The sequence below is a fragment of the Mesoplodon mirus genome (assembly GCF_964341445.2).
Source record: "Mesoplodon mirus genome assembly, chromosome: 6".
Lineage (NCBI taxonomy): Eukaryota > Metazoa > Chordata > Mammalia > Artiodactyla > Ziphiidae > Mesoplodon > Mesoplodon mirus.
This window is the reverse complement of record NC_138982.1, coordinates 33,505,079-33,522,673: the sequence shown is the minus strand read 5'-3', so window position 1 is coordinate 33,522,673 and position 17,595 is coordinate 33,505,079. Positions and strand designations below refer to the sequence as shown.

At 39.1% G+C, this 17,595-nt stretch overlaps 1 protein-coding gene across 1 annotated transcript in view; it reads left to right on the top strand.

Annotated features, from left to right (window-relative positions):
* SLC12A8 (solute carrier family 12 member 8) overlaps positions 1-15,429 on the top strand; it is a 136,013-nt gene extending 120,584 nt beyond the window's left edge. The window contains exons 10-13 of the mRNA XM_082625744.1: positions 3,500-3,597; positions 4,152-4,269; positions 11,611-11,675; positions 14,964-15,429. Coding sequence (XP_082481870.1) covers positions 3,500-3,597; positions 4,152-4,269; positions 11,611-11,675; positions 14,964-15,125 — 443 coding nt within the window. The 3' untranslated portion in view covers positions 15,126-15,429. The remainder of the gene's footprint in view (positions 1-3,499; positions 3,598-4,151; positions 4,270-11,610; positions 11,676-14,963) is intronic.
* The last annotated feature ends 2,166 nt before the right edge of the window (positions 15,430-17,595 follow it).

Sequence of the window (17,595 nt, the reverse complement as noted above, 5' to 3'; positions counted from 1 at the left end):
AGCGGCCATGGCTCACGGGCCCAGCCGCTCCGCGGCATATGGGATCCTCCCAGACCGGGGCACGAACCCGTATCCCCTGCATCGGCAGGCGGACTCTCAACCACTGCGCCACCAGGGAGGCCCAACAGTGTCTTTTCTTTAAAAAAAAAAAAAAAAAGAAGTAATAGAGCCATCAATTCAAATCAGTCATGCACCTTGGCAAAATTCTTTAAAATTTATTTTATTGAAGTATAGTTGCTTTTTAATGTATTAATTTCTACTGTACAGCAAAATGATTCAGTTATACCTATATATCCATTCTTTTTCATATTCTTTTCTATTACGGTTTATCACAGGATATTGAATATAGTTCCCTGTGCTATACAGTAGGACCTTGCTGTTTATCCATTCTATATATAATAGTTTGCACCTGCTAATCCCAAACTCCCAGTCCATCCCTCCCTCCCCCCCCCCCTTGACAACCATGTCTGTTCTCTATGTCTGTAAGTCTATTTCTGTTTTGTAGATGAGTTCATTTGTGTCATATTTTAGATCCCACATATAAGTGATATCATTTGGTATTTGTCTTTCTCTGTCTGACTTCACTGACTATGATAATCTCTAGGCCCATCCATGTTGCTGCAAATGGCATTATTTCATTCTTTTTTATGGCTGAGTAGTATTCCATTGTATATGTGTGCCACATCTTCTTCATCCATTCATCTGTTGTTGGACATTTAGGTTGTTCCCATGTCTTGGCTATTGTGAATAGTGCTGCAGTGAACATAGGGGTACATGTATCTTTTTGAATTATAGTTTTGTCCAGATCCATGCCTAGGATTGGGATTGCTGGATCATATGCAACTCTATTTTTAGTTTTTTGAGGAACCTCCATACTGTTTTCCATAATGGCTGCATCAATCTACATTCCCACCAACAGTATAGGAGGGCTCCCTTTTCTCTACACCCTCTCCAGCATTTGTTATTTGTAGACTTTTTAATGATGGCCATTCTGACGTATGAGGTGATACCTCATGGTAGTTTTGATTTGCATTTTCCTAATAATTAGCAATGATGAGCATCTTTTCATGTGCTTCTTGGCCATCTGTATGTCTATTTACGTCTTCTGGCAGAGTTTATTTTAATCCACAATTAATAAGGAGACACTTCTTGAGCACTTCCTATACACAGACCCCTACATGCCTAGATTTGGTATTTAGAGATACAAAAGATGGCCCTTGCCCTCAAGATATGGAGGTATAAAAGATAAGTATAATAGTTGGAAGTATATGGTAAAGGCAGACATGTTGAGAGGATGAAGACTTCTCTGGGACCTAGGTCATTCATTTAGCCTCACGTATGGGACATTTACTACATTCCAAGTGCTGTTCTAGGTGCTGGGGGTGGGGAACATGCTGAACAGACATAGAAGGTCTCTGCTTTCATTGAACTTGCATTCTAGCAGGAAAGACACATAATAAACAAGCAAACACACATACTGTGATATCAGTAAGTGATAAATAGTATGATGAGTAATAAAGTGGGGTTACAGGATAGAGACTAGAGTGGGGAGGGTGGTTCTGTTTCAGATAGGTTTTTCAGAAAAGATCTCTTTGAGAAGAGGATATTTTAATGGAGAAATGAATTGTATAAAGCAGTGAACCATGCAGAGATGTGGGAGAAGAGTTACAGGCAGAGGAAATGGCATGTATAAAGGTACAGATGGAAATTGGATTGGCAAATTCCAAGAAGAGCAGAAGTCCAGCAGTGAGTGGAGAGGAGTGGGCGAGGGGAGAGAGATAGGAGATGAGAATAGCAAGGAAAGCAAAGGTCAGTCCTGTGTAGGGCCATGCACTCCATGGTGATTATGACAGAAGGTCATGGAAGGTTGTAGCTAGAGGTGTGATATGATCAGATCCAGCCTTAAGAAATCACTGGCTTCATAAGGAATAGACTGTATAGAAGTAAGAGAAGGACCTAAAGCCTGTTTTGAGGTATATTAATTAAGGGAGGCTAAACTGCTATCACAAATAAGCGAAAACACAGTGGCTCAAACATAATGGAAATTTATTTCTCACTTGCACTAACAGTCCAGGAAGGGTGTTCCAAGTCAGTGGGAGGCTCTCATCCATGCATTGCTTCAGGGACCCAGGCTCCTTCCATTTTTATGACTTCACCATCCCCTAAGTCCTTATAATGAGCAAAATCAAGACTGAGTTACCATGTTCTGATTTCGGGCACAGAGAAGAGGCACACCTACTCTCTCAAAGACTCTTGTGCAGAAGTGACACCACTTGGTTCACATTCCATTGGTGAGAACTTAGTCACATGGCCACACCTAACTGCAATAAAGAAGAGTGCTGAGGACTGAATGAATGCTAGGATTCTCCAATATTTGGGGGTTGGAAGGAGGAGGTGAGCCAGCAAAGGAGACTGAGAAGAAGTGGGCAGTGAGATAGGAGGAAAACTAGGAAACTGAGGCATCCTAGAAACCAAGAGAAGAATGTGTTTCAATAAGAAGAAAGTGATCACATGTGTCAGGTGCTATCTGAAAGGTCAAGTAAGATGAGGAGCTGACCATTGAATTTGAAAAGATTCAAGTCATTGCCAACCTTAGGAAGAGTCGTTTTAGTGGAATGGTGTATACAACCCTAAAATTAGGTTGAGGAAACAATGGAAGGTAGAAACCATATAGGCAATTCTTTTGAGAAGTTTTGCTATAAGGGAGACCAAACAATAGGACAGTAGCTAAAGGGTGACCAGAAGGTATTTCTTTAGTTGGGAGAAATTACAGTGTATTTGTATTTGATGGGGATGATCTAGTAGACTATGGAAAAATTGATGAAGCAAAAGCAAAATCCTTGAGCAGGGCACAAATATAGGGATGGGCCTTAGGTAGGAGCCAGAACTGTTCATCTACTCTGAAAACAGAAAGGCAGAAGAGAGGGTACAGATGAAAGTGGGTTGGTAGATTTGGTGATGAGAGGATATGAAAGCTGTCTTTTGAGAGGAGAGGTTGGAAATTTGTTACATCAGAGAGAAGGAGAATGAGTTGACTAGGTATAAGACTTCTGAGTGGTGCTGAAGCATGGAAGCAGATAACATATCCAAGGGAGTACTTGTTGATAGTCTTGGATCATGGAATCTAAGCTAGGTAAGAGGGTAGTGAAAAGAGGAGGTAGGTGAGAGGAAGCAAAAACATACTAGGGCAAGTTGACTGAAGGTCCCTCTGTGGTCTATGAATAGTTGGGGTGGGAGACAGCAGAGCGAATGAGAAAAAATGGAGGTGATGGGCTGAGAGTAAGTTGATTGAAATCACGATTTAGGAGGTGTAAGCTTTTTGGTAAAGACAAGCCTCAGTTGTGGCAAAGGGCATTAATGGTTGAGATGAGTGGAAGTTGTCTTTTAGGCTGAGTTACAAAATTGGTAGAAGAGGAGCTCATAAGTATTTGCTAATAAAAATACTAGAGGGTTTGGTAACAAATTAGTAACCAAGGATTTTGGCTCATTTATTTTTTAGATTTCTTCCTAAAGTCCAGGCTCCAGGAACAAGATATCCAGAGGAGACCAACTTCTTTCTACACTCGCATATGCAACCCCTGGGTCTCCCTGTTGGGGGTGAGTAAGTTCATTTTGATCTCAACTGTCCTTGAGACTTAATTCAGGTGGATACATGTGTGATCTTGGGGTGGGAGTTGGGGGAGGAAAGAGGAGAGTCTCATTAGGAGCAATGTGATTTAACTGCCTGTTATATTAGAATTTAGATGAGGCTACATATGGCAAGATTACATTTAATGAACCACTTATTTTAATCAATGGTTTACTTTTTAAATAATCATCCCTGATAAACTCTGGATCACCTAATTTCTAGATACACCATATTAGCATAATTTTGCTCTAACTTGTTTCTCTTAGAAAGGAGTAGAACAAGGACCTAGGATAGAATGTCTATTTATTGATTGTTTTGATTAGAGGGTACTTTCAGGAGGATGTCTTCTCAAATATCTGCTTTAGAGGGGTTTTTAAAATTATGAGTGAACTTCAATTATTCAGACTTTTAGAGTGTTCAGAGGTTGATGAGAGGACTGTTCTTTCTTAAGGCCCTAGCCTTGTGGCTTGCTTACCGTGTGTTTAAACCAGTAGCTGACTTGCACTTCCTTCTGTTTCCACAGGCTGTTGGGTCCCTTCTCATCATGTTTGTGATCCAGTGGGTCTATACCCTGGTTAACATGGGTGTTGCTGCCATTGTGTATCTCTACATTGGTTGGACCAGTTCCGGGCTTCACCTTGGTAAGCAACAGAGCCATTTTGCCACCACCTCCTTTCTTCTCTTTTAGCATTTATTGAAAAAACCCTGTTTCAAACACCTATTAAATGCCAACACTGAAAATCCTGCTTTCAAGGAGCTGACAGTCTAGGAGAAAAAATATGGCATGTGCATAAATGATAACAAATGAAAAATAATAATAAATCATGAGGTTTATAAGACATGTAGAAGTAAGATGGATGACCACAATAGCACAAGGGCCAGGAGGGAAGAAATGGGGATATACTGTTGGAAGTTTCTTATAGCATATGTGAAGTACTAAACTATCACTTAAAGGTAGACTGTGATAAGTTAAAAATGTGTACTACAAACCCTAAAGCAACTACTGAACTACCAGTAGTATACCTTGGAAATCTTGTGAGTTCAGTTCCAGATCACTGGAATATTGCAATAATGCCAGTCAGACAAATATGTTTGTTTCCTAGTACATATAAAAGTTATGTTTACACTATACGGTAGTCTGTTAAGTGTGCAATAGCATTATGTCTTAAAAAATAATGTACATAATTTTAAAATACTTTATTGCTAAAAAAGGCTAACCTTCATCAAGTCATAATAGTAACATTAAAGATGATTGATTGCAGATCACCATGAGAAATATAATGATAATGAAAAAGTTTGAAATATTGTAAGAATGACCAAAATGTGACACAGAGAAAGTGAGCAAATGCTGTTGGGGAAATGGTCCTGATAGACTTGCTTGATCCAGGGTTGCCACAAACCTTCAACTTGTAAAAGATGCAATACTGAGAAGCACAGTAAACAAAGTGCAGTAAAATGAGGTATTCCTCTAACAGAGCAAAGAATTACAAGTAATAAGTCAATAAAGGGGATAAAATTGAATTAAAAATACTCAGATCAACGTTAATTAGAAAAAAGAGAAAAAGATAATAGACCAAAAACAAATAGCAAGGTGGTTTATATAAATCTAGCCATATCAATAACCACACTAATTTTAAATAGTCTAAACACTCCCAATCAGGGACTTCCTTGGTGGCGCAGTGGTTAAGAAGCCACCTGCCAATGCAGGGGACACAGGTTTGAGCCCTGGTCCGGGAAGATCCCACATGCCGTGGAACAACTAAGCCCGTGTGCCACAACTACTGAGCCTGCGCTCTAGAGCCCATGAGCCACAACTACTGAAGCCTGCACACCACAACTACTGAAGCCCGCACACCTACAGCCCGTGCTCCGTGACAAGAGAAGCCACCACAACGAGAAGCCCGAGCACTTCAATGAAGAGTAGCCCTAACTTGAGGCAACTAGAGAAAGCCCACATGCGGCAACGAAGACCCAACACAGCCAAAAATAAAAATAAATAAATTTTAAAAAATTTTTTAAGATACTTAAAAAAATAAAATGAAATAAACACTCCCAATTAAAAGGTCTAAGCACTGAGATTGTCAGATTGAATAAAAAAGCATGATCCAACTATATGCTATCTACAAGAAACCTACTTTCAATATAAAGACACAAATATGTTAAAAGTAAAAGGATGGAAAAAAGATATATCATGGTAAGATAAATCAGACAAAGCTGGAGTGACTATATTAACATCAGGCAAAGTAGATTTCAGAGAAAAGAATATTACCAGGGATAAAGAGGGTCATTTGATAAAGACAAAGGGAAAATGAATCAAGAGGACATAATAAATCTTAACATTTATGCACTTAAAAACAGAGCTTTGAAATATAAAAAACAAAGCCTGATAGATCTGCAATAATAAGTAGAAAAATTCTCAATTACAGTCATAGATTTCAACACCTCTCTCAATAATTGATAAAACAAGTAGGCAAAAAATCAGTAAGGCTTTAGAAGACTTGAATAATGTTATCAATAAACCTGGCCAAATTGATATTTATAGAATATTGCACCTAACAACAGCAGAATATATATTTTTAAGTGTACATGAAACATTTACGAGCATAAACCATATTCTAGGACATTTTTTAAAGTCTCAGAAAGTTTAAGGGTATTCAAGTCAATTCAAGAACAAAAGGGGAAGTAAATTAGAGATAAATACCAGAAAGATATCTGGAAGATTCCCAAATATTTAGAAACTAAAGAACACTGAATAACACTAAATGACTAAGAACACTAAGGAGCACTAAGTAAACTAAAGAAACTAAATAACTCATGGTTCAAAGGAGAAATAAGTAAAATTAAAAAGTATTTGAACTGAATGAAAATGAAAATATAACATCAAAATTGTGGGACGCAGCTAATTCACTACTTAGAGGGAAATTTACTGTGTCAAATGCTTATATTAGAAAAGAAAAAAATGTCTCAAAATAATAACCCCAGTTTCCCACTTAAGAAACTAGAGAAAAAGAGCAAATTAAACCCAAGTAAGAAAAAACAGGGAAACAATGAAGATCAAAGTAGAAATCAATAAAATATAAAACAGGGAAAAATAGAGAATGCCAGTGAAACAAAAAGCTGGTTATGTGAGATCAATAAAATTAACAAACCTCTACCCAGACTGATCAGATAAAAAGGAGAGGAAACACAAATGCTCAACACCAGGAGTGAGAGAAATGACATGACTGGAGAGTCTACAGACATTAAAAAGGAAAATAAGGAAGTATTTTAAACAGCTTTATGCAATAAATTTGACAGATGAATTGGACAAATTCCTCAAAAGATACAAACTATCAAATATCAAAGCTCACTCTAGAAGACATATAGGGCTGTTTAGGTCATCTATGAAAGAAATTAAACTTGTCATTAAAAAACCTTCCCATAAAGAAAACCTTGGGCCCAGATGGTGTCAGTAATGAAACCTATCTAACACTTAAGGAAGAAAGAATATCAATTTGATACAAATGCTTCAGAAGACTGCACACCAATATCCCTCATGAACATAGATATAAAACTTCTTAACAAGACTTTAACAAATTGAATACAAAATAATATAAAAAGCCTAATAATACATCATAACCAAATGGGTTGTCCTAGGAATTCAAGGTTAGTTTAACATTCTCCCTCTCTTTTTTTAAATTTTTATTGGTGTATAGTTGCTTTACAGTATTGTATTAGTTTGTGTCTGTACAGCAAAGTGAATCAGTTATATGTATACGTATATCCCCTCTTTTTTGGATTTCCTTCCCATTTAGGTCACCACAAAGCATTGAGTAGAGCTCCCTGTGCTATACAGTAGGTTCTCATTAGTTATCTATTTTAGTTATCTATCAGTTCTCAGTAGTTATCTGTTTTGTACATAGTAGTGTATATATGTCAATCCCAATCTCCCAATTCATCCCACCTCTCCTTCCCCACCTTGGTGTCCATACATTTGTTCTCTACATCTGTGTCTCTATTTCTGCTTTGCAAATAGGTTCATCTGTACCATTTTTCTAGATTCCACATATATGGATTAATATACAATATATGTTTTTCTCTTTCTGACTTACTTCATTCTGTATGACAGTCTCTAGGCCCTGGTTTAACATTCTTAATCAATCAATTGTAATTCACCATATTTACAGACTAGAAGAGGAAAACTACAAAACATTTTGAGAGGAAATTAAAGAAGAAATTAAAGAAATAAATGAAGATTTATACTATATTCATGAACCGAAGATTCAATTCAATATTCTTAAAATGACATTTCACCTCAGAATTTTCTATAGATTAGATACAATCCCAATCAAAATCACAGCTGCCTTTTTTGTAGAAATTGGAAAGCAGATCCTAAAGTATTTATATGGAAATTCAAAGGACCTAGAATAGCCCAAGCAACTTTGTAAAAGAAAAACAAAGTTGCAAGACTTAAGACTACCTGATTTCAAAACTAACTGTAAAGCTAAAGTAATCAAGACAGCATGGTATTGGAATCAAGATAGATTAAAAAATCAATGGACAGAGTAGAGAGCCCAGAAATTGCAAAGGCAATTCAGTGGAGGAAAAAAAATAGTCTTTTCAGCAAATGCTGCTGGAACAATTGGAAATCCACAAGCAAAAAACAAACTTCATACATCATACAATGTAAAAATAGCTCAAAATGGATCCTAGAAAATATAGGGAAAAAATTTGTGACTATGAGTGAGACAAAGATTTCTTAGATACAACACCAAAAGCAGGAAAAAAAATTGATAAATTGGACTTCATCAAAATTAAGGACTGTTCCTCAACACACCGGTAAAGGAATGCAAAGGCAAGCCATAGACTATGAGAAAATATTAGTAAATCACATGTTTGAAAAGGACTTGTACCTAGAATATATAAAACCCCTCAAAACTCAGTAATAAGAAAACAACAAAAAAATTTAAATAGGCATAAGTTTTAAATAGGTTTCAGCAAAGAACCTATATGGTTGACAAATAAGCACGTGAAAAGGTACTCAGTGTGATTAGTCATTAAGAAATGTGGGCTTCCCTGGTGGCGCAGTGGTTGAGAGTCCGCTTGCCGATGCAGGGGACATGGGTTCATGCCCCGGTCCGGGAAGATGCCGCGGAGCGGCTGGGCCCGTGAGCCATGGCCGCTGGGCCTGCGCGCTCTGCAACGGGAGAGGCCACAACAGTGAGAGGCCCGCGTACTGCAAAAAAAAAAAAAAAAAAAAAAAAAAGAAATGCAAATTAAAACCACAATATAATATTATTATACACCTATCAGGGTGATTAAAATTAAAAATACTGATCATGCCAAATGTTGGCAAGGATGTGGAGCAGCGAGTGCTATCGTATACAGCTGATGAAAATGTAAAAATAATACGATCACTTCGTGAAACCATTTGGGAGTGTATTAAAAAATATATATATCTGCTGTATGAATTAGCCACTGTACTCCTAGGTATTTACCAAAGAGAATTAAAAGCATACGGGCATACAAGAACGTGTATATGAATATTTATAGCAGCTTAGTCTGTAATAGTCAAAAATTGAAAACAGTTCACATGTCCATCAACAGGTTACTCTATAAGTATAGTATAGCCATACAACGGAATACTATTTTGTAATAAAAAGAATGAACTATCGATATATGCAATAGCATGAATCTCAAAATAACTGTGCTGAGTGAAAGAAACCAGAAAAAATGAGTACATAATGTAATATTTTACATATATACATATGTAATTATTAAAAATGTAAACTAATCTCTAATGACAGCACTATCAGCGGTTGCCTTTGGATGAGGGTGGGAGTGTGGATACGAGGGAGGCAGGTCTTACGAAGTGGCTTGAGAGAGCTTTTGGAGGGGATGGATATGTTCATTATCTTGCTTTTAGTGATGATTTCACAGTATATGCATGTGTCAACACTTACCAAATTGTACACTTTAAATGCATATAGTTTGTTCTAAAAATGTACCTGGGATTTGTTTTAATTAGGTATGATAAGACAGACACAGAAATTATTATCATGAAGAAAGAAGTTTCTACTCACAGATCCCTAGGAACAGGAGGGTCATGCAGGGCCACAGCGGAGAGGACCAGGGTTGGTCAGGAGGCAAAAGAGGAAGTGGGGAGAGCATGGCCCATAGCCTTTATTAGGCTTTTAGTGGGAAAGAATGCACAAGGCAGGTAGGTAGCTGAATAAGTTTAGGATTAGGTAGTTTGAATAATTTCAGGGAACTCTAGGTTATAGGGGTGGTCTCTAGTTGTTTGGTTTTTGGCCCTGGGGTGATTTAAGGCAGGGGAATATTGGCTTGATGTGTGAGAGCTTGATAAAGGAGATGGTTGGGGGCGTGGGCTCTGGATTGGTCGGTTTGTATATCAAAGGTGTGCTCGTAGGGGAGTTGTTTCCCATCTCCAGGAATTAGCACCTCTAGGATCAAGACCCCAAGTGCCAGAGCATCAAGAATAAGGAAAGGAAGAAAATATTATCAATACTCTGTTTACTGTATGTCAGTTATTCCTCAATAATAAAGTTGTTTTAAAAATACATTCAAGAGCCCTTTTCATCAAAATTCTACAATGTCCCAATTTTTAAAATAAAGTAATTATGTAGTTTTAAGTCCTAACTAAATCAGATGGACCATAACAATCCAGGCAAACTGAAAAAAAATGCTTCCAAGTTAGAATAGTCTGATATACATTTTTGAAGGAAATGCGCTTCAAACACTTGAATCACATGTACATTAAAAATAATGCTTTAGAAAAAGTCATACTAAGCGTCCTTACATCAGCTAATTTAATGGAGAGAATATATTTTAATTAACATAGTGATTACATCAGTGATTGCTTCTGAATTTCTTAGAAGTTAGTTTGATCCTAAGAAATTTAAATATTTCCCAGAAATTTATTTACAGGAAAGTATGAAATCAAATTTCAGGCCAATCTTCATCTGAAATTTAGATAATTTAGAATCTAAATGAGCATAAATAGGTAGGACCAGTTAATAGAATATTTATGTTTATTTTCTAAATACATGTTATCAGCTGCATACTCTTGACATTAGTCAAGATTCTAACATAAGCCTCTTAAAATAATGCTCACTTCCTGATCATATATTGAACATGATCTAATTAACCAATTTTCAACCAGCCACACACACACACACACACACACACACACACACACACATAAAATATGTATCTGGTAGAGTGAATATATATAATTTGGAAAAGCACTTTATAAAATTTCATTTGCTTTCCTAAAGTTATATATAATTCATTTTGTGAGTTTTTTTAAAAACTCACACCAAAGGAGAAATGGATTTAAAAAAAAGCGCTTTTTAAAAAAAGTTGATAAACCATATTCTAGACAGTGCGTCTGCTGTCAGGATATCTGGTCACTATCAACAACAATCTCATTTCAAACTTCAGCACTAACGTTTCCACATGCTATTCCACAGGCTCTATTTGATTCACCCAGCACCTGAAGAAAACTTCCTAAGGGCCAGATCCTGTGGCTGTTGGGCTATGTGTGTTACCAGATGAAAAAGATGTGCTTCCTGTCCTCAAAGAGTGTATGGTCCAGTAGGGGACTTTATAGTGTCTACTTAAACACATAATCAGTTTGAATCTAAGGAAAAAAATTATCAAAATTTTAAAATATTAAAAATTCCAAAGACTGAAGTTAGCAAGTCCTGTGCTTCTTTCTCTATAAATGAATTCAGTTTCTTTCTTGGGATTTTGGAGTTTAGAAATCAACTTTTGGAAACTACATATAAGTGTGAAGTCCTTAGCAGGTTGTTGTCAGAGTATTACAATGAATGTTGTTTGGTTAGACTGAAAAAGGAAAAAAAAATATTTGTGTGTTATTGTGTGTGTGTCAGGGGATGTATATTTATCCCATTAAACCTGGGATTCTAGATGCATACATAGAGCCTTCATAAATATTTATGTCTATGTCTTCCCTGCAGGTTTAGCCTCCAACTTCAGCCTTTTCAGATGGATGAGGTCTCTTCTGATCCCCTCCTACAGGTCTGTGCCAATCTGGGGCCAGGATGAGGGGCCTGGGATGTGCTGAGGGTGCTTCATTTCTAGCTGGGCTTGGGTGAATTGTGGTGTGAATACCTGACGATTGAGAACCTCAAGGAAACTCAGACTGCTCCTCACTGCCCTCCACCACCCAGCCTCCCTGCTTTAGCTTCTCAGAAGCTTCCTTTGGCCCACGTCTTGTCTTCTTATCCTCAGGAATCATGAACAGAGGCTTTCTTTAGAATCTGGTTGCAGAGTGATATAAGTCAAGAGAGTTACTCTCAGTGAGTTCACAGTCTAAGACACTAGCATTAGTGTTCACGCACAAGACCAAGGCCCAGAGAACTCCCATTCTTCCATCTCAAGTCAGAGGTAGCTGACGTGACTGTATTGGTGAAAGTGCAGAGGCCAAGTACAGAAACAGAGTAGCGATCCTGCAGGATTTCCGTGGGACCTCCGTGTTCAAATATTCAGGGAAAGGGAAGAACAAACTTTCCTGAGAAACAGGAGAAGGCCTCACAGGGAAGGTAAGCTTTCATGAGTGCCCTAATCTCTCTCCTCCTCCTCTGCCCTTCCAGTGCCAATGCCTCCTCACCTTTGAAGGCCTCAAGACCCTGGAAATTACCTCCCTCCCCTTTCAATATCAGTGAGGGGCCAAAGCTACAGGCTGGGAAAATCCAGGCAGAGCCCAACTAAGTGTTTATTTGGTTTCATTTTGTTGGTTTGTTTTTGAAACTCTAGAAGTCTGGGTTGCCCTTGCCAATATTTCCACTTTCCATGCCCAGACGTTGCTGATGGATTATGGGACCCTTTCCCATTGATCCCAGATGTAAATTCAGAATTTTTTTCCCCATTTTTTTTATTGTGGTAAAATACACATACCATAGAATTTATCATCTTAACCATTTTAAAGTATACAGTTTAATGGTATTAAGTACATTCATACTGTTAATGCAGCCGGCACCTCCAAGCACCTCCAGAACTCTTCATCTTGCAAAATGGAAACTCTATACCCATTAAACAATAACTCCCCATTCCTCCCTCCCAAGAATCCTTCTTAAGACAACTCTTTATAAGCGCTGCCAATCTGTTCAAGTTGGCCCAAGAAATGAAGGCTGGATGCTAGAGAAATGATGATGAAAGGATCAGGAAACCAACAGGGTGAGGGCTGGCAGGGGGAGTGGTGTGTAGGGGGGTAATTCCCTGCTGTTTGCTTGGAAGCTGGGCTAAACGCCCTGTGTGGAGCTGTGGTGTGGGTGTGTCACCGTTCTGCCTCTCTTCCAGGCTGAGGCACCAGGTTGGGTGACTCAGATCACAGCACTGATCTGAGATCACTGCACTGATCCATTTTCCCCAGCCTCCTAGGCCTGAGGGCAAGTAGAGTTTAAGTGGAAATAGATTCTGTGTGAAAGCTGCCTGCAGATTCTGGAGCTACAGCTGGTGTGTGGTTGGGAGTATTTGGCCTTATCTGATTTTACATGAATATTTTTAGGTATGTAGGCTTTGAAAGCCTACAAATGACCATGGGAGGTCACTACTCTTTTTTGGACTCTGAATTTCTGGAATTTCACCTCTGAGATCACTGTTGTGCAATGTGGAAAGAAGAATGTATTAGGAGATTATTCTTAGAAAAGGGCAGTACTTTGGTTGGAAGAGAACCTAGTCCACACTATGCATAGCTCTGTGGGCTTGTGGAGTGGTTGGTGGAGGCCTCAGCTAAGTCTCAGTGTCAAATTTGCTGGCCTCATCATGGTGATTGAGTGATATTTTGTGATGGTTGCTCAGGAGGGTGAAAGGACTAAGAAATGGTGATCCATTTAAAAGTAGAGATTGGTAGCTGTGTTTTCTCTTTTGTAATCTTGAGTTTTTTTTCACACCTGTTGCCCCAGATGCTCTTCAAAACCAAAGAATAATATTGTAGGGTGTTTTGGGCGAAGGAATTTGGCTGTTACTTCCTCTGTTACACCTACAGTTCCCAGAATTATGTGAAATTAAGCCTGACCTTAAGAAAGCTTTCTTTCCTGAAGTCCTAGCAACTGCCCAGGTGAGAACTCTTAGGCCATTCTAGACTAGAAAGTGAAGTGTATTATTTCCCTGAACTCAGAAAAATACGATGGTTTTACCTTAAAAAAAAAAAAAGCATTTACAAGAAAGTTCACTGGCAAAAACACATGTTGACTGGTATGGCATTTCTGTCACTTCCTAACCTTACTTCTTGAAGATTCAACCTTTATAGAAGTTAATTCATTTCTCAGAAAACCTCAACCCACCTAATTTAGATGTGTTCTCATCAAGCAGCTGCAAAGCCTTAGTCGAGTGATCCAAACTCCTATAACAGCACGTTTTTCTAGTCAGTGAAGCTTTCTGCTTAAGTTTCACAGATTTATAACAAGGTTTCTACCAGTTTTTTACAACTATCAAATATATTCCTTATTTAAACAATTGAACGCTGCTACTTATAAAGCAAATGATTCTCTTAGAGTAAAATTTTAAGAGAAAATCTATGCCTAAGGTGTGATTTCAGGACCTAGCATAGGCGGAAGGAACTAGAAGGGGCCTGAGAAGGTGAGGAAATAGAGGCACAGGAGGTGAAGAGGTTTGCCTGAGGCCACCAGCCTGATTCGTGGCAGAGCTGTGACTGTCTCTGTCTTCTGTAGATACCCTGGCTGCCAGGATGGTCTTTCCTTACTCCTTTCTGCTGTCAGCACGTTCTTCACGCATCACTAACATTTTTCTTTACCAGTTTATTCCAACTCCAACTCTTATGTGGACCCTTCAGTGACAATGGAATCCGTATTGGGACTTGCTCTTTGCCTTAGGCCAGCTTGGTGCCAAAAGCCTTCGCACTTTACCGCGTAGCTGCTTGCTCTGTAAACTTCGGCTCTGGAAATCATTCCTCACTCAACTTTCTTTCCAGTGAACCAAAGAGAAGGTTTCTCTTTCTACTCACCTCAGCTTTCCAGCCTCTCCATTCCATTATTTCATTTGACAAGAAAGCCAAGTAAAGCTACAGAGCCCCAACACAACAGTATTTGGAAGGTTATTTTTATAGTTTTATACATTTCTACTAAAAGAAGGTAAATATCACTCTTTGATCCTTATTTCTCATACTTTGGGTTCATGAAGTATTGTACATATAGCTTTCAACAGTCATGTTGTTTAATACATGTTTAGTAATAAACATGATGACATTTTTGCAAATCATTTCTCCATCCCAGAGGAGACTTATACCGCCACTGGTTAGCGTTTGGTCTTTCCTTCTGACTGTCCTCCGTGTTTCTCTCACTAAAGGAACCTGCGATCCCGCCAAGAGCAGATAATTTTGGCGCCATCCCTGGCTAGGGTTGACATGGAGATGACTCAGCTCACCCAGGAGAACGCAGACTTCGCCACCCGGGATCGCTATCACCATTCCTCCCTCGTGAGCCGGGAACAGCTGATGATGCCTCGGTACTAGAGTACTGAGTCGTCAGTACTAGGCAGCCTGGGACCCTCCCCTCATGTAGCTGTCCAGGGTACAGTGGACCCAAATCCCAGAACCTTTGTGTAGCTGGTTCTCCTCGGTAAGAAATTCAAAGACCTGTCCTCCCCCTGTCATTTTGGATGATGGAAATGTGCATTCTGGTCTGGAGCACCAAGGCTAACCAGGGGACCCACTGCAATGGTGGTGGCCCCTGAAACACGCCTCCAGTCTGAAGAGCTCCATGTGGACGCCAAGACTTGCAGGTGTCCAGACCAGATTGCTTGTTCTGAGTGCCACAATAAATGGTTATTTTAAATTTTATTTTATTATTTATTCCTTGAATAAATAATATGCTTACATGGTTCCAAACCCCAAAGTAGAATCGTATATATAGTGAAAAGTCTCCCTCCCATCCTTGTTTGTCATCTGCTCAGTTCCTACCCCCTGCCCCAGAGATAACCACTCTTCTTAGATAACGCTCCCCATGTTTCGTTACGAATGTACAAGGAAATAGGAATGTGGATTTTTATTACTCCCTTTTCATCCACAAAAGGTAGCATATCATACATGTGTTCTGTACCTTGCCTTTCCCTTTAACAATCTATCTTGGAGACATTTCCATATCAATACACATGCCGTTTCCTCATTATTTTTCATTATATGAATGTGCTATAATTTATTTCATCAGTTCCACAGTGATGGCATTTGGATTGTTTCCAGTCTTTTACTATTACAGTCAGTTCTGCAGTGAATAATCGTGTTCATATGTACAAGCATGACGAATATCTGTAGGATAAACTCCCCAAAGTGGAATTGCAAGATCAAAAGGTACATGCATTTGTAAGCTATTATTGTTTAGTGAAGGTCTTTTTAATTAAAAAGTTAAATTACCGTGAATTACTTAATGGTAACTCACATTCTCAAAAGCACGTGTGGTGCCCCATGCTCTGGACACCTTTGCAGCTATTTTGCAGTATGAACACATGAGGGGACAGGACAGCTTTGGTTCCTCTATGAGCTCAGTGTGGCATTCATCACAGGCATCCAGTCTGGGGGCCAGGGCCCTGGCTGCACCTACATGAGTTCAGCCCTGGCCCAGAGTTGGTGGTTTCACTGCTGACCCATGGAGGGAGGTACCGTTGGATCGGTTCTGACCTCTTTCTTCTGTAATAGAGCTTCTCAAAGTCAGTGTGCTAAGAAACCTGGGAGGCTTGTTAAAAGTGCACATTTCTGCAGCTCAATCCTGGAGGTGAAGCTTGGGGGTGAGTCGTGGACTTTACATTTTTAATGAGTGCCTCAGGTGACCCTTGGACACCATTTTGAAAAATGCCGACCTGTTGGATGAAACGGGCTTAAAGCAAGTTGGGGGTGGGAATGTCATGATTAGGGGCCAGTTAGGTCTCAACCTTCTCTCTTAGAAAGTGAGATCTGTTGATAGTTTATGCTTACTGTTCACAGTGAGATCTAGTTTATAATTACTGTTCATGCACCTTTGAGGTTAAATACCAGACTTCCAAACATCATTATAAACAATGTAAAGAAAGCAAACACTGAGTTAACTATAGGCATATGGGAAATCATTAAAGACAATATTCATGAAGGGCTGAGTTAGTGTTCTCTGAAGGCCCTTTTTAAGAAGAAGCCGCACTAGTTTCCTGTAGCTGCTGTAACAAATTACACAAACTGAGTAGCTTAAATCAACAGAAATTTATTCTCTCACAGTTCTGGAGACCAGATGTCCAAAATCGGTATCACTGAGCTGAAATCAAGGTGTTAGCAGGACTCGGCTCCCTCCAGAGGCTCTAGGGGAGAATTTGACCCTTGCATGTTCCAGCTTCTGGTGGCTGCTGGCATTCCGTGACTTGTGGCCACAGCACTCCCATCTTTAAGACCAACACCTTCAAATCTCACTCAGTGTGACCACATTGCCCTCTCCTGTGTGCACCTGACATGGGCCTCTGCCTCCCTCTTATAAGGATACATGTGATTGCATTTAGGGTCCACCCAGATAATCCAGGATAATCTCCTCATCTCAAGGGTCAACTTCATCACACCTGCAAAGGCCTTGGCAAATGAGGAAACATTCCCAGGTAACAGAGATTGGGTTGTGGATATATTGGGGGGAGCCATTTTTCAGCCAGCCACAGAAGGCTTTACTGATTCAGCTTTTTGCTCTTTTGAATTCTGGATAACAAGCTAAAAAAGTATCCCCTCTGAAAAAGATGGTCCTGGGTTTGAAAACCGTATACAGCAGAAGATTGAAGTATCCAAGATGAGAACTGTCCCAATATGATTAACTTTATGGAAAAGAGTAAGAGAAGAATGGGTATGAGAGAGAATTCCAGCATTTGACTCGGTGTTGGTACCGAAATGGCAGACGCTAAACACTCGAAACTCTACTTAGGTCCAAATATCTTGTATTTAAACAAAACTACATTGTATAAATAGTAATAGTAATCAGTAA